Here is a 19,126-nt window from a genome sequence, read left to right on the forward strand (position 1 = left end):
CATTAATACAGCATAGGCTGAGAGTGGCCAATGAAGCACAGTGTGAAATAGGATGTGCAGAGCTTTATTGAGAATGAGCACAATGTGGGTCATGCATGCAATGTTGCCTGGGGCTGCTGCAGATGGCTGAGAATGTGCAGGAATGGCTGAGGGTAGAAAGGGTGCAGATGAAGGTTTACAGAGCATGTCTGATGGATGTGTATGGTGTGGAAGAGGTGATGTAAGGCGTGCCAGAAGGTTGTGTAGGTGTGAGAGGTTATAGGTTGTGGCAGGGGCTAGGTAAGTTCTGCAGGGTGCAGAAGAGTGTGTACGGGCAAGGCCGGTGACTGCAGGCAGCTATAGGTGTAAGCATAGAGTGGGCTGTTTAGCATGAGGGCCATGTAAAATTGGGTAATTTCATTTGAACTCGTATTATCTAGATGGATAACAGAGCACAGCACTTTATTCGCACCAACAAAACTGACTCTGTGAGAAAATATATAATATGCGTAAAGCTGTCCACAGCCAATTAAACCACTGTCAATACACGAAACCCTGAATCCGTTTTTTAATTCATGGTATTGTTTGTATCTGATTAAGCAAATAGCGTATCACTACTTTCTGAAATACCTCAATGCTTCTTCTCATTAAATGTTGTGATCAGGAAATCCCATATTTACATATAAATGCGAGGTGCTGAAAGTGCACCGTGGCTATTGTAGACACATAAAAACAATGCTGTTAATAGGTAACAGCGAGCACAATTAATTTTCATTGCATTTAACACTAGAAATGATGTCAGTAAAACCATGGTGCAGAGGGGAGTTAAGTTGACAGACCATGCACTGCGAGGTGCTGAAAGTGCACTGCGGCTTTGGTCGCATAAAAACAATGTTATTAATACTTAACCGCGAGCACAATAATTTTTATTTCATTTAACACTAGAAATGATGTCAGTAAAACCACGGCGCAGAAGGAAGTTTGCAGACCATGCAAGATTTCCAGTGCAAGGAATTTGCATTGAAAATGCAATAGGGCTGTTGGAGTTGGACCTCTTAACATTGTAAATGACAATGTTTTTTTACTTATGGGATGCCAAGAAAGTGGATTTAAGGAAAGGGATATTATTTAGGTGGTCGGTGTGTTATTTTAGATGTGCGCATGAGTGTATGTGTAAGGGGAGTTAAATGGTATGTAGGAGAGTTGTGGAAGATACGGGAAGCGGCGTGGTGATTTGGTGGGGCGGCTAGTGTTTTATTAGTGAAGTGAACAAGGTAGGAAAAAAAGTGGAAAACAAGAATGAAAAGAGTATTTATGTTCTTCCCAGACACCCCCTTTGATGGACACCGCGATGGTTCACCTGCAGCTGGCAGAGCTCACACATGGTGCAGTGTAGCTAGTGCTACACAGCCCCTGAGTGACAGTGAAGAGTGAAAGATAAGAGTGAACAGTGAAATAAGGAAGTAATCCGTAGAGGGCAAGCTGTTTGCCTCAGAAAGTGAATGTGGATGTTTTCAGGCCCACTGAATTTGCTTTTTTTTTTAAACTTATTTTCATGCATGGTGACAGCTGCGTGTTGCCATCGCATGTGGCATTTGGCTGCTTCTGTGAAGTATTTACACGCAGGGGGAAAGTTTGTTTGTATTACAGCAGACCTACTTATTAGCCCCCGAGCTTCACCTTGAGAGAGGGGGCTTTGATTTGAAAATGTCAGTTGGGTTAAAGAATGCACTGCACAGATCTTGCATTTTTGTGTGAAATGAATTGAACTGTGGCGGCTGAGACATTCAAATTTTTTGCTAAATGTGGCCACATATGGCGCAGGGTGTTAAGAACGGGGCATGGTGGGCTGCCACCACCTCTGTTCTTTGACACCCTGCTTTTATTGCCACAATAGAGCGTGACTTTGCCACTAATTGAGTTGCACTTTGTTAAATCGGTGTGCCGGAGGGTGGTGGGAGGGCAGAAGCATCGACGGAGAAAGCAACCAGGGACATGCGCTTGAGTGGAAGGGTGGTGGGAGTGCGGAAGAAGGGTTGGCCTAAAGAAACCTTTTTTAAAAACAGTGGACAGAAGCTGAGGCAAGGTTCACAGCGGAATTGTTGTCAAACGGGCTCACTCCGTGTGTGCTGAGAGTTCAGCGCATTATAACGCAGCATTTGCGTCGGGGGAATCTTTAATAAGGGAAACACTGCGTTTTTGTAGGAGAGTGGTGGGTGGGTGGAAGCAGCAATACCGGAAAGAAACCAGGGAAACACTGCATGTGTGTGGAGGGCAACATTGCAACATTGAAAACAAGCAGCGATGGGCAGAAAAATCGACGGACCAAAATCATCAATAAAGATAAAAAAGTACTCACAAACAGGAGATAAAAAGGCAAGCACAAGTACACTGTACTTCACCAATGCTCCTGAGCGTTGAGAGAGGAAGTGAGCTATCGGTTGCGGGAATGAGACAGGAAGCAGCAAAGAAGAGCAACGCTGGGATGAGCCAATCGGAATCAGGAGGCGGGAATAGTGTCATTTTATTGATTGCAGCAGGTCTTGCAGACAGCTCATGCACGCTGCCAAGGCACGGTCTAGTAAACGGTTTTGTAAAATTTGCCACAATAAAGGTGCACATACTTCTCTTTGTCCATTAAACAGTCTCAAAGTTATCACTCTCCACGAATAGTACTCATAACTTTCAACAAGATTTCCAGTTACTTTAAGCTACACATTTGATGCATTTTGATTTAAAAACAAAAAAAATAATAACAATCACATTTAATCTTCGTGTCTATAATTCTGTATTCACATGGCACCACACAATAGGGTGGATCGTTTAAGCACTACATAAATGCAACAATACAATGCATAAAAATCAAATATGGACCAAATAACTTGTGAGAAAATGTGTAGTTTCTTGAATAATCAATGCTTACATATCTCACAGCAAAGAGACTTTCAAAAAAAATTCACAGGCCATCTATTAAGCCAAAAGTTAAGTTGTGCCAGGAAAAATGAATGTCCAGTAAAACAATTAAAGTTATCAGGGCAATAGCTCACAAAGAACAGGTTCATTCTTTACGAAAAAAATACGGAATACTATTGAACTCCAAACTGGTATTCCATCAATATATTAGTCGAATCACTAAAAATGGTAAAATCTACATAAGACTCTTCACATCTTAGCAAACCCTACGAAATGAAATGAAGCGACTGTGGGATCAACAATAATATGAACAAACCTAACTCTCCCTTAACTCCTTCGCTGCGGCGGCTATTCCGCCACAGCGCTAAGGGGGCGGGGCGGCCGCATGCTGGTGACGGAACCGCTCCGTCACCAGCCGCGGTTGAGATGTGCGGATGACGGAGCGGTTCCGTCATGGCCCGCCCCGCTCAATAGAACGCTCAGTGCAGGCGCGGAATCTGCGCCGCGCAGGCGTGCCGAGCGGGCCATGACGGAACGGCTCCGTCATCAGCACAGCGCCACCGCAGCTGATGATGGAGCAGTTCCGTCATCAGCATCGAAGGAGTTAACTATTGACCAAATAACAGTACTCTCTTACAGAAAATGACAAAATTATATAGCTAGGACAGCAGAGGGCAGTCACAAATTCGTCCACGTGATCACAGTGTTCAAGAAAATAAAATAGCTTGACATGAAACAACATGTAAGTTTCACAATTGATTATCCAGATCTCTAGGCGGGTAACATGTATAATCTTGTGAAAAACAAACTGTAATTATGTTACCACAGCAGAAACAATCACATGTATCAGAAGCACCACTCGAAAATCAACCCGTAGGTCATAAAAAAGGCATAAAAAAAGGCAAAGCTAACTGAAAGCCCTACATAAATAATATATATGACGAATAATTGCACCAGTAGGCAATTATCAAGATTCCAAAGTGACAATGACAGAGAGGGAGGACTATCCTTCTAAAGATGAATGGGATTGGGCAATCAAAGTTGATCTGAGTAACATCAAAAGACTTGTATTCTAAATAATGCATGAAAATCTTGTAGGCGCTCCATAAAAGGTCATCAGAGATTATCAGTTAAGCATATAAGAAGTACATTTCTACAGAATACATCCATGCATCGACGTGACTGCCTAATGTTGGCAGTGTAGTTCATTTTGAAGACCAATCTAAAAAAATATTCAGATTTGTCCCATATTAGCTTACTATATGTAATATATATTAGCTGGTGCTAGGCACTATTTATAAGTATGTGACTATGCATGTTTTGAGCTTTCATTTTTAATCAGATAGACGTATTAAAAAAATGAGTGCTGAGACACTGTTTTTCTGAAAGTCTGATTTTTTCATTTGTTTAACTGATTAAAACACTTTTTTAAAGTATAAACTAGAATAACTATTCGTCTCTAGATGGTAATATCAAAGCTGTAAACATGTAGGTCATGCTTCAAAGTGGGAACCACTATTATATTTTGCATGGTGTAGATAAAGTTGTTGACTGCAAATAATCTGCAAAACTAATTGTCTCCTAGAGAGCTGTTCAAAGAGTATGAGTGAAAATAAAGACACACATCTCAGTGTACAGACCTTAAGTTGTGTGTGAGAAACTTGATGCCTTGCCATGTAAAACACTTAGGGCTCAATTACGAGTTAGGCGGTCTGCTAGTGAGGGCGTGGCAGCAGCGGTCTCCCCACCATCCTATTACGGTGAAGGTGGTCTGACTACCATTGCCCTCTCGCATCCGCCAGGGAACCGCTGTTGACCGGCGGTGTTGCGCCAGTCAGGAGGCATCAATGTGCTTGGCAGTACCGCCTGTGTGCATGCACCCCAGTTCCTGCACGGCATGGACTTCTCATTCCATGCCGTGCAGGAACTGTCTTTGGTATTCCCATTGTGGAGCACATTTGTAGAGGCACCACTATGGGACCGCCCCAAAAAATGCCCGCCAGACAGGAGGAAACTCCAAATATGGTGGGAGGCCCGACCACGACTTTAGCAGTGCGGCCCCGGCACCGCACCGCCAAAGTCGTAATCAGCTCCACATTTAGTAACGGTGTTGTTCTCTTTGATGCGTCTCCAAACATCCCTTGAATATGAAAGACAAGAAAGCTCTTGTTGCAAAGAGTAGAAGCTTGGAAGTAAGGAAACACTGAAATATTTATTATTGATCTCTCCAACAGTCATCTCCACCTCCCTGTCATTTGCAAAACTCTCTTCAAATATGAAATACTTACTGTTTTATAACACTCTTCCTAATGCTTTTTAGCCCTTTTGATATAGAAAAAAACCACAACTCATTCTAATCAGCAGCTCCTTTACATATCACCCACCAATATCAAGAAAAAAGGTTTAATTTCTGTCTTTTATCACCTCTCTTATGCCCCCTTTCCAATACATTTCCTCAGATAGCTCACCTATACATCACTTTCCCCCTCTTCAAGTCCATGCTGCCATGCCTCGTGGATAGGATCGATTTTGTTCACATATTCTTTTAAGCCTACCACCTCCCAGCTCTTCATGAACCAGAGTTGGGAGACACTGCAAGTAGGTCTGACAGTGGCACCAACCACAAATACCGAGGAAGCCAAAAGACCAGCCATTGCCAAGCCAATGCTCATCTTCGGTGAAAAGACCATGGTGAAAACCAGGACACATAATGGTAAAACTGGTAACTTCCACATGCTTCAGGTTTGTAGATCTTGAGACATTTGTGGCACAAAAAGATGTTTGTTTCTGTAAAAAGGCAGGCACAAGGACTGTTTCATTGTGTTAGTAGAAAAAAATATACAATTCTGGATGTACAGCAACACCTATTTCCAAAGAGGGATTCCAAGAGTGTCATAGCATGTCATAGTGAAGCTCAATTAACTCATATCACCAAAGCAGAAAACATCCATTTCTCCATTGTAAACGCATCTGCAGTTCTATGCTCTGAATTTTCACCTGTCTCCCTTCTTTCCCATGAAGCATTACCAAAGATCAGTAGTGTAGGGCTTCAGGAGACAAGCCATGACTGGCAATACCAAAACACAATATATACCCAATGACTGACAATACACAAAATACATTATATACCCAATAAATACATCTCTTTAGTCCTCTTCTTGTGAGTGCAACTGTCCACAAAAAAGATTCAAAACACATTGTGTTGATTTACTCTCAAGAACTGCTGCTTTTCCCACAAAATCAAGATGGCTGATGAAACCTATTGATATATTGCCTGGTGCTGGTCTCTTCTCGTGTTGGGCATCTGGCAGAATGTGCATTTTGTCACTTGAGCAAGAGGTAACAAGCAGGTCACTGGTTCACATTGGAACACGTCTCTCCGTGGTTTTCATCTTGGGGGCTCAGTTAATGTGATCCCACAAAGAATGCCTGTTTGTGGATCAACTAGGGCGAAACCTGTCCTAGGCTGCCTGTGTTCCAGTTTGGGAAGGTCCTGGCTTGGCAATTTGGGCTGGACTGTTCCTATTGGAGCTGTGCCATGACAGATTTACATACAGCTGGGGCGAAACTGAGATGACATGGTGTGCAAAATATTGATAGATTGGGATGCGGCCAAAGCGATTACGAGTGTCGGTTATAAATTCAAGCATTCCATCCATCACAGTTTTGTACACTTATTGTACCACCCTAAATAGGTTGGGTATGCCCAGACGTAGGACCCATGCACACCGTGTCACTAGAACCAAGCTGTACCCGGCTGATGAGCTCTTAACTAGGGCATAACCGGTCTTAAGTTGCTTGTGTTCTGCTTCAGGGAGGCCCTGACTTGGCAGTTCGGGCTGGATTGTTCGAATTGGAGCAGAGTCAAGGCTGATTTGCATATATAGATGGCTAGAAACTGAATTGGCATGGTGTGCAAAAAATTAATAGATTGGGATGCGGCCAGAGCGATTACCAGGGTCTATGATAAATTCAAGCATTCCATCCATCACTGTTTTGTAAACTTACTGTATCACCCTAAGTGGATGGGTATGCCCAGACGCGGGTTTTATGAACACTGTATCAATGGAACCAAGTTGTAGGGGTGAAACCGGTCCCAAGTTGCTTTTGTTCCAGTTTAGAAAAGATCTGGCTTGGCAGTTTGGGCTGGACTGTTCCTATTGGAGCAGAGTCAGGACTGATTTGCATATAGGTGTGTCCAAACTGAGGAGGCATAGTGTGCAAATAAATTATGGGTTGGGATGCATCCAGACTAAATACCAGTGGCTGACATTAATTCAAGCATTCCATTCAACACTGTTTTGTATAATTACTGTTGGTCAAGGCTGACTAGCCAGATCGAATTATTGGTTAGGAGTACATTGGATCAAGCCCAGAACCAGATTAATCTGGTCAGTTCTCCTGACTCCTTCATTTCTAGGAAGTGCAAAGTAAGTAGGTTCTAGAGACTGGAAGGGTGTGCCAGCAGGTTGAGGCGCAGAGCTTGAAGGATCTTTTTTTCTTTTTACGCAAAGAAGAAGGTCTGTTTGGCCACTGACAATATAGCAACATGCATACAGTTTTGTTATTCACTTCTGTATTGTCACTATAGCATAACAAGTGTCTGGTGTCTTCTTTCAACATCCTCTGTGGGGTCTCCTCCTCTCTTATCAAAACCTAAAAAAACATTGCCTTTTCACTGCATCCAAACCCATCTTCGTTAAACTTCCAAAACAATTCAGATGATACCTGTTGACCTGCTATGCTCTCCAACAGATCCAGCGGAAGACGGTGCCCAGAGACTCCATTCTTCTGCTTCCCAATGTCCTAGAAACCCAAAAATGGAATGTCAAAGAAGCAGGAGGCGTGTGCAAATAGCAGGCGATATGTAGAAGCTTGAGATATTGCATTTAAAGCATGAGGAAAATCTACTGTAAAGCACTGTGATATTATATAAAAATAGACTGTTTTGAATTGAACTGCTGCAAATGCCAACATACCACATGTGCCTAGTGACTCCTGCCCTCTTTCCATGCTGTGTCATTCCTCATGCTGTCCTCTTTCACAGTCTCTGCTTTTAACCTTTGTGGTGCATTAGCCAGATTGAGATGGCAAACTAGGTTGTCTATGCTCTGTTAAAAAAAAGTCTATGTTGATGCTGTAGATATATCTTGGATTTTGAGATGCCTTGTGATTCATATGGATATACAGATCATTGACATCACTTCCTATGCAGCTTACTTTGCTAAAAAAAAAATCTTCAAAGCCCAAGGGATTTGTTAGGTGGCCACTTGCAGCACTGCTCACTGCTGATACTTCCAACTATAATAAGCTGTGCCACTCCTTTTCTTCTCTCACTTTCTGTGACCTATTTCCTATGTTACTGCTGTTACTATGTAGAGTGATCCATTGATCCCAAACCAGGTTTGTGTAACACTGTAAAAATATTGATAAATACATAAAATGTCGCCCTTCAAACGAGCAGTGCTCCATAGTTATGATGAGACAGATTAATACAGAGTTCTGGTGTGAGTAGTTTGCCCAGTTTTTATGTTCCTCTGTAGTCTGTTAATTTTAAGTGCAACCGTTTTAAAAGAAAACAAAGTACCAGTCCAGTTGTGGTTTGGTGATCACCTTAAGGTGCAAAGGAATGCACAAACCATGCTTTGGTGTAGTTTTTCATAGCATATTGTACAGAAAATACCTTTGGAAATGAGTGCATATAGGTTCTTGAAGTCCAAAAGGGCAGTAGCCTTGTTGCACCATTAATGCAAGACTTGTGATAGCATGGCTGCTAAACTAAAATGGGAACCAGCCCAGCATTTAATTGGCATGGAATTGCAAGAATGAAGGATGATTGATGCTTCAAGGTGTATTAAACATTATGAAACGAGAACTGTTGCATACATTTAAATGGATATCACATGCTGCAGAAATAGGACTGAAAAGATATTTGGATTCATTAGAGCCCTGCAGACAGAAATATGTCACCAGTAAAAGCCGAATAACAGTAATTGCTCGAGTAAAACTATAAAACAGAAACATTTTAGGACTTGCACAATTACAATTCCTTTTCCCGCACAAATGGTTTATAGGATGTTTTATTGAATAGGTTCTCCATTATTATATATTTAGTTTTCATGTAATGATGGAAGGTAGTTAGAAATAAAGGCCAAATTACTGTAGCATCACAGTATACAGTGATCGAAAAGAACACCAAGAATGCCCTATGAAAGAAGCAAAATGCCATCATTAAGCAAACTTCATGTTTGCTGCTACTAGACATGTGACTCTCCAGAGAGAAATATGATTCATGTTCAAAGACTTCTAACACCCCAGAAGTCAGAAGAGTTCTAAATGCCACCTTTCTAGTCTCTTTGAGATACTCGTACAGTTGTAACTCAATTGTAGAATAGTAAGTGATGCACACCTTTATTACAAACACAAAATTCAAGAAAATGAAGTAAGACAGGACATACAAATGGGGTTTCAGTGATATGGCGATCCAAGAACACAACCAGGGTTTAAATGGCTGATTGTCATTGAAGAAACGAATTTTATTTGCAAACGAAATGTATTTTTCTTTTAATTAATAATGTGCAAAGCCTGCGTTAAAATATAGCACATAAAAAATGAAAAATGTATATGAGGAAATCATACTTAATTTTTATAGGCCTAAACGTAAAATAAAAGTGTTGATTTAAGTTAGCCTAGCTGTCGATGCCATGTAAACTGAAAAATAATGTATTAACATTGACAGGCTTGATTTTTACATTGAATAGTTGTTTTTTGTGCTATGTTTTTCTCTCTTTTTGCAGATGTAATTTCAAAGAAGGCGAAAAGAAGAAAAGGGGCACCCTACTCACTAGGAACCAGGTATGGCATGTGTAACAGAAACAACAAATTTAAATTGATATATACACAGACCAAGAAAAGAAAAAAAATAATAATAATTCAAAGAAGCCATCTCTTAGCTAGTGAATAGGCACTTGTTTTGTATTTGACCACTGATAGGGAGGTTCACACTGGGAGGAGAGGAGGCAACAGGAAGAATGAGTCATGAGAAAGACAGTCTGGTCTACATAACACCAGCTATGTAACTTTTCATGTTCTAATGTCTATAGGCTATTGTATCAGTCTGGGGAAATGGGGAGTATGCCTATTCCAAGGATTTTACTCAAATTCTATTGGAAGATGCATAAGATGAATGGAAAACAATGTTGCAACATAGAATATTGTGAGTTTATATTAGTGCGTGTTCCTAGAGTAGCGCCAGATTTCCTTCCCCAACTCTGACTGCAGGCTCGCCTTTGATTTTCTGATGCCTTTCTTCATGAGAGGCTCATTTACTTAGACTTTATTGATTGTCTGCTGGCTTTTGAGCTGAGAATACATCCCAGCTTATTATGCAAAGGCTTTATGCTTGTGTATTGACAATCTCATCAGAAATCTTCCTTGGGCAAATAGACTGATACCTCTTCTGTTATGTTATGTTATGTTATGTTATGTTATTTATTCTTTTATATAGCGCACGGCTACTCAAAAAGAGTGTCCCGGCGCTTTTATTGGAGAAGGAAGGCTGCCACATAATAACATAACACTGAATAAAAGAAAAAAACAGAAGTACAAAACAAGTGCAAACAGAAAACCGGCTACTGAGTGAACAACCAGGTTTTCAAACCTTTTCTAAAAGCACAAAGACTAGAAGCTCCCCGGAGGGCGAGCGGCAAAGAATTCCACAACTGTGGTGCCAGCAAACCAAAGGAGCGGCCTCCCAGGCGCGCTCTCTGCACACGCGGGACGACCGCCAAAAACAGGGATTCTGACCTCAAGGACCTAGTCGGTTGATAAAAGACCAGTCTCTTTTGAAGGTATTTAGCTCCCACCAAGTGGAGAGCTTTGTAGGCCAGAGTCAGAGCCTTGAAGGCAATCCGTTTCCGGATGGGAAGCCAGTGCAGAGTTATCAGCAGGCCAGATGCACTGGCCCGCCTGTTTAATCCAAAGATTGCTCTCGCGGCAGCGTTTTGCACCACTTGAAGCCGCTGCAGCAAGTACTCTGGAAGGCCCAGGTAAAGAATGTTGGAGTAATCCAACCTGGACCCAATCAGAGCCTGCACTGTCACTTTCCTGTGCTCCTCGGACAACAGGGGAAGGAACCTCCGCAGCATCCTGAGGATGCCGAAGCAAGTGCCCGCCACCCCAAGGATCTGGGATTTCAATGTTAATCCTTTGTCCATCTTGACCCCCAGATTTTTCGCGACATGGGAAGAGCAGGATGGAGGAAACATGTTAATCGGCCACCAGGCCTGCCAGTCTGGCTCTGTGTCACACCCGAAGAAGAGTACCTCGGACTTATCGGAATTGCACTTGAGGCTGTTCAGATGGAACCAATGAAAAACAGCCCCAAGGCAATCCCGGATACTCTCCTCCTCAAAGTCTCCTCCCCTCTGACAAGAGAAGAGGAGCTGGGTGTCATCAGCGTAAGACACGATCCGGGCGCCATACGACTCCGCCAACGCCGCCAATGGGGTCATAAAGATGTTGAAAAGGGTTGGGCTCAAAATAGAGCCCTGTGGAACCCCGACTCCCAGAGGCGGCATCACGGCGGAGTCTGGCGGCGCCCAGACCGTTTGCCGGCAGCCGGCTAGGAAGGAAGAAAACCAATCGAGCACCGTCCCCCGTAGACCTATCTCAAAAAGCCTTGCGAGAAGGCCATCATGGGGGACGGTGTCGAATGCCGCCGACAAGTCCAGCATCACCAGCATGACTTTGCCCCCTGAGTCCAGAACACCTTTAATGGTTTCTGAGACCTCAAGGAGCGCAGTCTCTGTGCTTAGATGGGGACGAAAACCAGACTGCGTGGCATGCAAGATCTCATTGGTTTCAAGAAAATTGGAAAGCACAGCCTGAACGTGCTTTTCCACAATCTTCGAGAAAGCCGGCAGCAGAGAAATAGGCCTGTAATTGACCGGGGCCTTCGAATCCAGGCCAGATTTTTTCAATAATGGAATCACCATCGCCTGTTTCCAGGCTTGCGGGACCACTCCCCTACTCAATGAGAGATTTAACAGCGGGTTTGCCAAAGGGTTGATCACCTCCGCAACTTTCGCTAAAAATTTAGCGGGGCAAGGGTCGAGGGGCGACCCCGATTTAAGATTGCCCATTATCGCTAAAGAGTCCGGGCCAGACATCGGTGGAAACACATTCAGCGTCACAGCTGGGAAAGCCAGCGGGGATAAGGTGATCTCAGGATTAGTCTGGACCATAGGTCCAGGTGATGGAAAAGAATCCTGTATGCGTTGAATCTTGCTCGTAAAGAAATCAGCAAGATCCGAAGCCCAGGTGCCAGACGGTTTCTCATCCGAGGTGTTAGACCATGGGGAGATAAATTCTCTCACAATGGAGAAAATCTCCTTGCAGGAATTAGAAGCAGCTTCTATTCTCCTAGCAAGATATGCTTTCTTTTCCAGGCGAATGTCCCGGTGATAAGCTTTGACCACCGTCTGATAGGTCAGCTTGGCTACCGTATCATATTTAGCCCGCCAAGCTCTTTCGGCTACCTTACACTGCTGCCGCGAAGCCAACAGTGCAGCGGTAAACCAAGGCGCAGAGACCCGTTTCGGTGTCAGGCGTGGTGTCAATTCCGGGGCCAGATCGTTTAGCCTGTCTAGAAGCCAATCTTGCAAGGTCTCCAGATCCCTGTCCAAATCGCCCGAGAGGGAACACGGGTGATCCACAGCGGCCTGAGCCAGCAACTCTGGGGTCACTCGATGATAAGCTCTATGGACCCGGCCCTGTTGCTGTGCCAGGGCAACCCTCGGTTTAGCTATGCCTTTGATCGTATATTTGGCAAGCAGATGGTCTGACCAGAGTACAGGTGTAATCTCAATCTCCTCAAGCGGGGAAGACGAGAATACCTGGTCCAGAGTGTGCCCCTTCTCATGTGTAGGCCCCTGCAAATAGGGGATCAGTCCCAGCGGGGTCATAGCCTCGGAAAGTTTAATGGCAGCAGGGTCGGATGGATCATCCATCCGAAAGTTAAAGTCTCCTGCCACGATGCAATGTTCCGTTTTCAGGGCCAGCCCCAACAGCACGGAGTCCAGATCTTCAAAGAACGTGCCGGGTGAGCCCGGGGGTCTATACACGAGCAATCCCTTAACAGAATGATGTGGAGACAAAGTAATAACAAAAGCAAGGGTCTCCGAACCTCGGATGTCCTTTACTGGCAGAATCACACACGAGATGCCCTTCCTGACCACCAAAGCCACTCCACCTCCCCTGCCCTTAGCTCTATCCTTCCTGAAGATGTTGTAATCAGGCGGAATTGCCGTCACGACATCTGGGTTGGAAGAATCACCCCACCACGTCTCAGTTAGCATAAGACATAGCGGCTTCACGGTATCAAGGAGCTCAAAAATGTCCTGCGCATGTTTACCCGCTGACCTGGTGTTAAGTAGCAAACAGCGGTAGCCCACACTAAGAGTATTATAGGTGGGGCATGAAAGCAGAGAGCGGTTAGGGCGCCAGCTACAGACCGGGCAACAGGATTTCCCGCGATGACGTCCAGGAAAGACAGTGCGGCAGCCTGTGGCCAGAGTGTCAAAAGAGCGAAGGTCCGCAGAAGAGTAGTGCAGCACCGGTACCCCAGAAGGACACATACCTAGTGAAAGAGTGGAAGAGCCCCACCCGCCGCTCCGATCGCCTCCGGGACGCTGACGGGCGCAGACGGGCAGGACTCTGGCTTGACTCCGGCACGAGTCAGGCGCTACCGCTGCGCGTCACCGCTGCGCGGGTGTAGCGAGCTTTAAGTAGGGCTCACCTGTGGTGGTGATAAGCGCTAGAGCGCTCAGCCAGTGGCACAGTGGACACTCGCCCCCCCCAAGATGGCGGCCACGCGCCAAAACGAAGCCTACAGATCGTAAATCCGCTCAAAACGCGGTGAGGGGCCCAATTTAAAGTGCAGGTATGTGGGCAGTACAAGCACAATTAAAAGCAATGTTAACAAAAATAAAACAAAAAAAAGATCAAAAACGGCGATTTTTAAAATTACAAGCGCTACAGCCTACTATTGCAGCAGCCTAGCGCGCAAGCGTGCAAATACCTTCTCCAAGGCCGAGGCTACAGAAGAGCTCGCCTTAAGTAGGGCTCACCTGTGGTGGTGATAAGCGCTAGAGCGCTCAGCCAGTGGCACAGTGGACACTCGCCCCCCCCAAGATGGCGGCCACGTGCCAAAACGAAGCCTACAGATCGTAAATCCGCTCAAAACGCGGTGAGGGGCCCAATTTAAAGTGCAGGTATGTGGGCAGTACAAGCACAATTAAAAGCAATGTTAACAAAAATAAAACAAAAAAAAGATCAAAAACGGCGATTTTTAAAATTACAAGCGCTACAGCCTACTATTGCAGCAGCCTAGCGTGCAAATACCTTCTCCAAGGCCGAGGCTACAGAAGAGCTCGCCTTAAGTAGGGCTCACCTGTGGTGGTGATAAGCGCTAGAGCGCTCAGCCAGTGGCACAGTGGACACTCGCCCCCCCCAAGATGGCGGCCACGCGCCAAAACGAAGCCTACAGATCGTAAATCCGCTCAAAACGCGGTGAGGGGCCCAATTTAAAGTGCAGGTATGTGGGCAGTACAAGCACAATTAAAAGCAATGTTAACAAAAATAAAACAAAAAAAAGATCAAAAACGGCGATTTTTAAAATTACAAGCGCTACAGCCTACTATTGCAGCAGCCTAGCGCGCAAGCGTGCAAATACCTTCTCATTATTCTAATTTACTTTAGATTAGGAATTTTATATTTATGGAAAACACTTGTATTATTACAATATTAACTGTAATCTTAACAAATATTTTATTCTATTTTATAATCAAATATCGATTGATGGATTATATTAACTTTTAAAGCTGAAATCGAAATATTAATTAAAAAGAATTGAAAATAAAACCCTTTAATTTACATGACTTCTCTTTATTGACTGTACTAAAGGTCTTTAATAATTGTTTCTATGTCCTCGGCAGCACCTGCCTATGTCCTGCTACTGACTCTGAACTGGATCCTCCAGGCCCCCCACCCCCATTTACAGGCAGGTGCTGGCGCTCTGCTTCGTACACGGAGCTCCAGCAGCGTTCAAAGTGCACCGAAATAAGGTGATGACAAGCAAGGAAAGGCCGAGCCGGTGCCAGGGTTAGGGGATTTTGAAACTGTCACCTTGAACCGCAGCGGTTTGATGGTGCTGGGAAAGCGACCTGAAGGAGTTTATGCAGTAAGCGTGATGAGGCTTGGAGAGTTGTTGCTGCAGTTTTCCTCAAAGGGTTTTTTTTCCTCTCCACTCCCGCTCTTTGTCCAGTGGGCTGACCAACTTTCGTTAAGGCAATGGAGCTTGGCAGAAAAGTGGTGTCTGCATTTTTTTAAGGGTTTTGAGGCAAGGAGACTTGGTTCCAGCTGTTGCTAATTTTTGGGAAATTTATAAGGCAAAGAGACTTGGTTCCAGCTGTTAAGCTTTCCAGAGGTCTCCTCTGTTTAGAGGACTGATTGCTCCTGTTCAGCGTTCGTCATTCTTTTAATCCTGCCCAACCACTAAAAGAAGAGGGAAGGGGGACAGTGGAATTTTTTTTTCACACAAGCCTGGTTCAGCAGCATTAGAAAAAGCTTGCACCTCCTTTTCAATTTCTAATAGCTCAGAGAATTCAACTCCATCTCCAGCCTCCATTCCACTGATAATGAACGAGGGGTTGGATAAAAATCTAGAGAACCGGCCTCTTCAAAAATCTAAAACCTTTCCTTTGTTCACAAATGTCGGGTATAAGCTTTCCAGCAAGGAGATCAGAGTGGGAGTATCGCCACAGATTACAACAATGTCAGGACCCTCAAATCCAACATCCGAGGACGCTGCTCATAATGTGCAAGAGAAACCGGATTATACCCCTCTAATTGTTTCAGGATGTTCGGGAGCTTCAGATGAAGCTTTCTTCGGCCCCTCTTTAGATCAAAGCACCGGTCTCAGCTTACAAGCGATAGCTGCTCCTGAACTGATTATTCACCCACAAGTATCGCTGATTAAAAATCCTTGTTTGACTCAGGAGCTCCTGCCAGAAGCTTTGAAAAAAAACTTGATAAAATTCTGGTGAAGATCCGCAGGCTCAAAGTCCAGCATGCTTTGGCTATGGGGCTAATGAAGCAAAGGCTTACTAAAATGGAGGAGACCTTATTGGTATTGCCAAACCAGATACAGGCAGCGGAGCAAAGAATTTCAGATATTGAAGACAAATTGGCACTCTTGCAATCCAGTACGACACCTGAATTTGCAAAAATCACAGATATGGAGCTAAAATTAGAATTAATGGTGAATCATGCAAGACGTTCCATTCTTCGATTTACGGGAATACCGGAAGGAAGTGAATCCAAGGGTCAAATACAATCAGTTCCTCAGCTTATCAATATGTTGATTAAAGATCACGTTTTATCATCTGCTCCTGAGGATTTGACTATCATGCGGGCTCATCAAGTTAGTTTCCATCAGACACCTGGAGCCAAATATCCTCAAACTATTCTGGTCAAATTTTCCAATTTTGGAATTAAGGAACAGGTCCTCACTAGAGCGATCCAGCAGAAAACTTTCACAGTCTTACAAAATGCCTCTTTGGAGGTTTTCTCCGATCTTAGTGTGACTTCAACGAGGCAGAGAAAGGCGTTTCAATCAGTTGCCTTTGAATTTAGATGCATTTGACCACAAGCCTCCTTGGCTCATTCTTCAAAATTGGAGGTGCTTTGGAAAGGACAAATTAAGATCTTTAATTTTCTCTCAAAAGCACAGGACTTCTTAAAAACAATTCAAAATTAGAGATATATATAGTGTGGTATTAATTCTTTTTTTTTTCTTTTTTCTCTCTTCTGGGGTTTTTTTTCAAGTAGGGTTGGGGTGGTGGTGGTTGTGGGGACCCGATACGGACACGATAGCTAGGATTTCCGTGTGGCGTGCAGCTAGGGGGACACCCACCACGTGGGATTTTGGGGTGGGTAGCAGAGACAAAATAAGTGAACTGCTTTTTGATTGCATACATAAGTGTGTTTTTTCTTATTTCTCTTAATATTTAATTGTATGTGTTTTGGTGTGATGAAAGCTGGTATTTCTATTATGAATGGATAGCATCAAAATAATTTTGTGCAATGTGAATTGGTGGTTGAATTCAAGAAAAGCAGGTGCGTTGTTAACTTGGTTGCTTTCTTTCTCCCCACAAGTGCTTCGGCTAACTCGTCAGTTCATGGGGTTGCTACTATATTTTCTAATAACTGCACTTGCCAAGAATTAAAAGTTAGTCTCGATGTTCATGGCCGCTGGATTTATGTACAAATTGGATCTCTTGAACTATTACGGTCTATATTTGATGACATTTCACCTTTACTTCAAATCTATGATCTATTGGCTGCCTCTAAGGGCTCTATCATTTGGAGGGGGAGATTTTCACTTTATTCAGGATATTCGTCTAGATACTTCCAATTCAGCACAGAAAGAACTTAAACCCAAATTAAATAAGTGTATTAATATGATGAAAAAGGATTTGACTTTGCTGGATCCGTGGCATCAAAGTCATCCAGGGCAGTCAGATTATACATATTATACTTCTAGATATAAGACCGACTCTCGAATAGATTTTTTTAAATTGATAATCTGTTATCCAGAAGTAAAACGGAGATCATTTCTAAAGCCTTTTCTGACCATTCAGCTATTTCTATTAAAATCCATATGAAGGGAACACATACTCGAAATATTAGGCACTGGTGCTTTGATGAATCTCTTCTCGCAGATGTGGAGTGGATTGCTGAAATGCAGTCTTTTATTAAGCATTTCTTTTTTTGAATTAACGAGAACTCTGCTCCTATCTTCTCTGTGTGGGAAGCTGTTAAAGCAGCCTTTAGAGGACAGGTAATAGCATATACATCGGCGCTGCATGAAAGACGCTCTCAGGAGATGTTTTCACTATAGGATGAGGTTGAAAAAGTTAAAGTTAATTTAAAGACAGCTAGGTCTGAATGTCAAAAGATCGGTTTCCTTCAAGGTTTAGCAGTAGCTACAGATAAACTCAGGCAATTTTTAAATCTTCAGGTAATGAAGGGGAGTAAGGCCAATAAACAAAAACTTTATGAAGAGAGTCAACATATATGATGCTATTTGGCCTGGTTAACAAAAACTCAGAGTAGTAAAAAATACAGTTACTTGGATTAAAGATCCAGTCTTTGACACAATTGTAGATTCCAAAGAGAAAATTGCAGGGGTCTTTTTATGGCATTGTAAAATGATTAATGAGGAGAAGCAGGAAAATGCTCAAGCATCATTTATATACTATTAAGTATCTTTAGAAATGCCCTCTATTTCTAAGACTTTGCAGGATTCTCTTGATAAACCTACTTCACAAGATTAAGTCAGCAATGTATTGAAATCTATAGCTAACGCAAAAGCCTCAGGTAATGACAGGATCCCTGTTGAAGCTTTTAAGACCTTTGAACCCTTGCTTTTACCATTTCTTACTAAATTGTACAGTCTGCTAAAAAATGGCAAACCAATATCTAAAACTTTTAAGGAAGCGGTCGTGGTCTGCTTTCTTAAGAAAGACAAGGATTCTAACAATCCATAATGGGTTCATAGAGATCCATAAGTCTCTTGAATGTAGATTATAAGATCTTTGTGAAAATCTGGGCAGTAAGATTGACTCCAGTTGCACAACAGGTAGTCCATATAGACCAAACAGGTTTTATTCGTAATAGATCTATGTCCTCTAATATATATTTTATGACACAAGCAATTGACTACCTGTCAGTCAACAAGGTTAAGGCAGCAATTTTAATGCTTGATGCAGAAAAAGCATTTGACCTTGTTGACTGGCAGGCATTGTTTTTATATTATCTAAGTTTGGCTTGTCCTAAATGAAATGAAAAGAAGATTTATAGAGCGCAGTAGCTACCCTCAGGCGTCCTAGCGCTAAATGGACAACACTTGTAGGTGAGACAGCTGAGAGTTATTCGGATTTCTTAAAAATGAAGGTTTTTAGATGTTTGCGTAACAGGAGTAGGTTGTGCTCAGATCTCAAGTGGAGGGGAAGGGAGTTCCAGAGTTTGGCCGAGTTATAAGAGAATAGCCGACCTCCGCATCTGGATCTCCTGATCGTAGGAACTGTGGCGAGGAAAGAGGATGCTGACCGGAGCTGTTTGTTATGGTGGTAGGGGGTAATTAAGTAGTAATTGATGGCAGCCCCCATTT

General features: G+C 43.3%; 1 protein-coding gene across 4 annotated transcripts in view; it reads right to left on the reverse strand.

Moving 5' to 3' along the window:
• The window catches only part of LOC144829313 (rho GTPase-activating protein 6-like), a 940,021-nt gene that overhangs the window by 641,142 nt on the left and 279,753 nt on the right, over positions 1-19,126 (reverse strand). For 3 of the 4 annotated variants that reach the window (XM_078688348.1, XM_078688349.1, XM_078688347.1), the window contains exon 2: positions 7,621-7,698. The exons of the other annotated variant lie outside the window; for it this stretch is intronic. In XM_078688348.1, the coding sequence (XP_078544474.1) occupies positions 7,621-7,698 (78 nt within the window). The remainder of the gene's footprint in view (positions 1-7,620; positions 7,699-19,126) is intronic. 4 annotated transcript variants of the gene reach the window in all.

The sequence above is a fragment of the Lissotriton helveticus genome, chromosome 4_1, assembly GCF_964261635.1.
Source record: "Lissotriton helveticus chromosome 4_1, aLisHel1.1, whole genome shotgun sequence".
In the NCBI taxonomy this organism is placed as follows: Eukaryota; Metazoa; Chordata; class Amphibia; order Caudata; family Salamandridae; genus Lissotriton; species Lissotriton helveticus.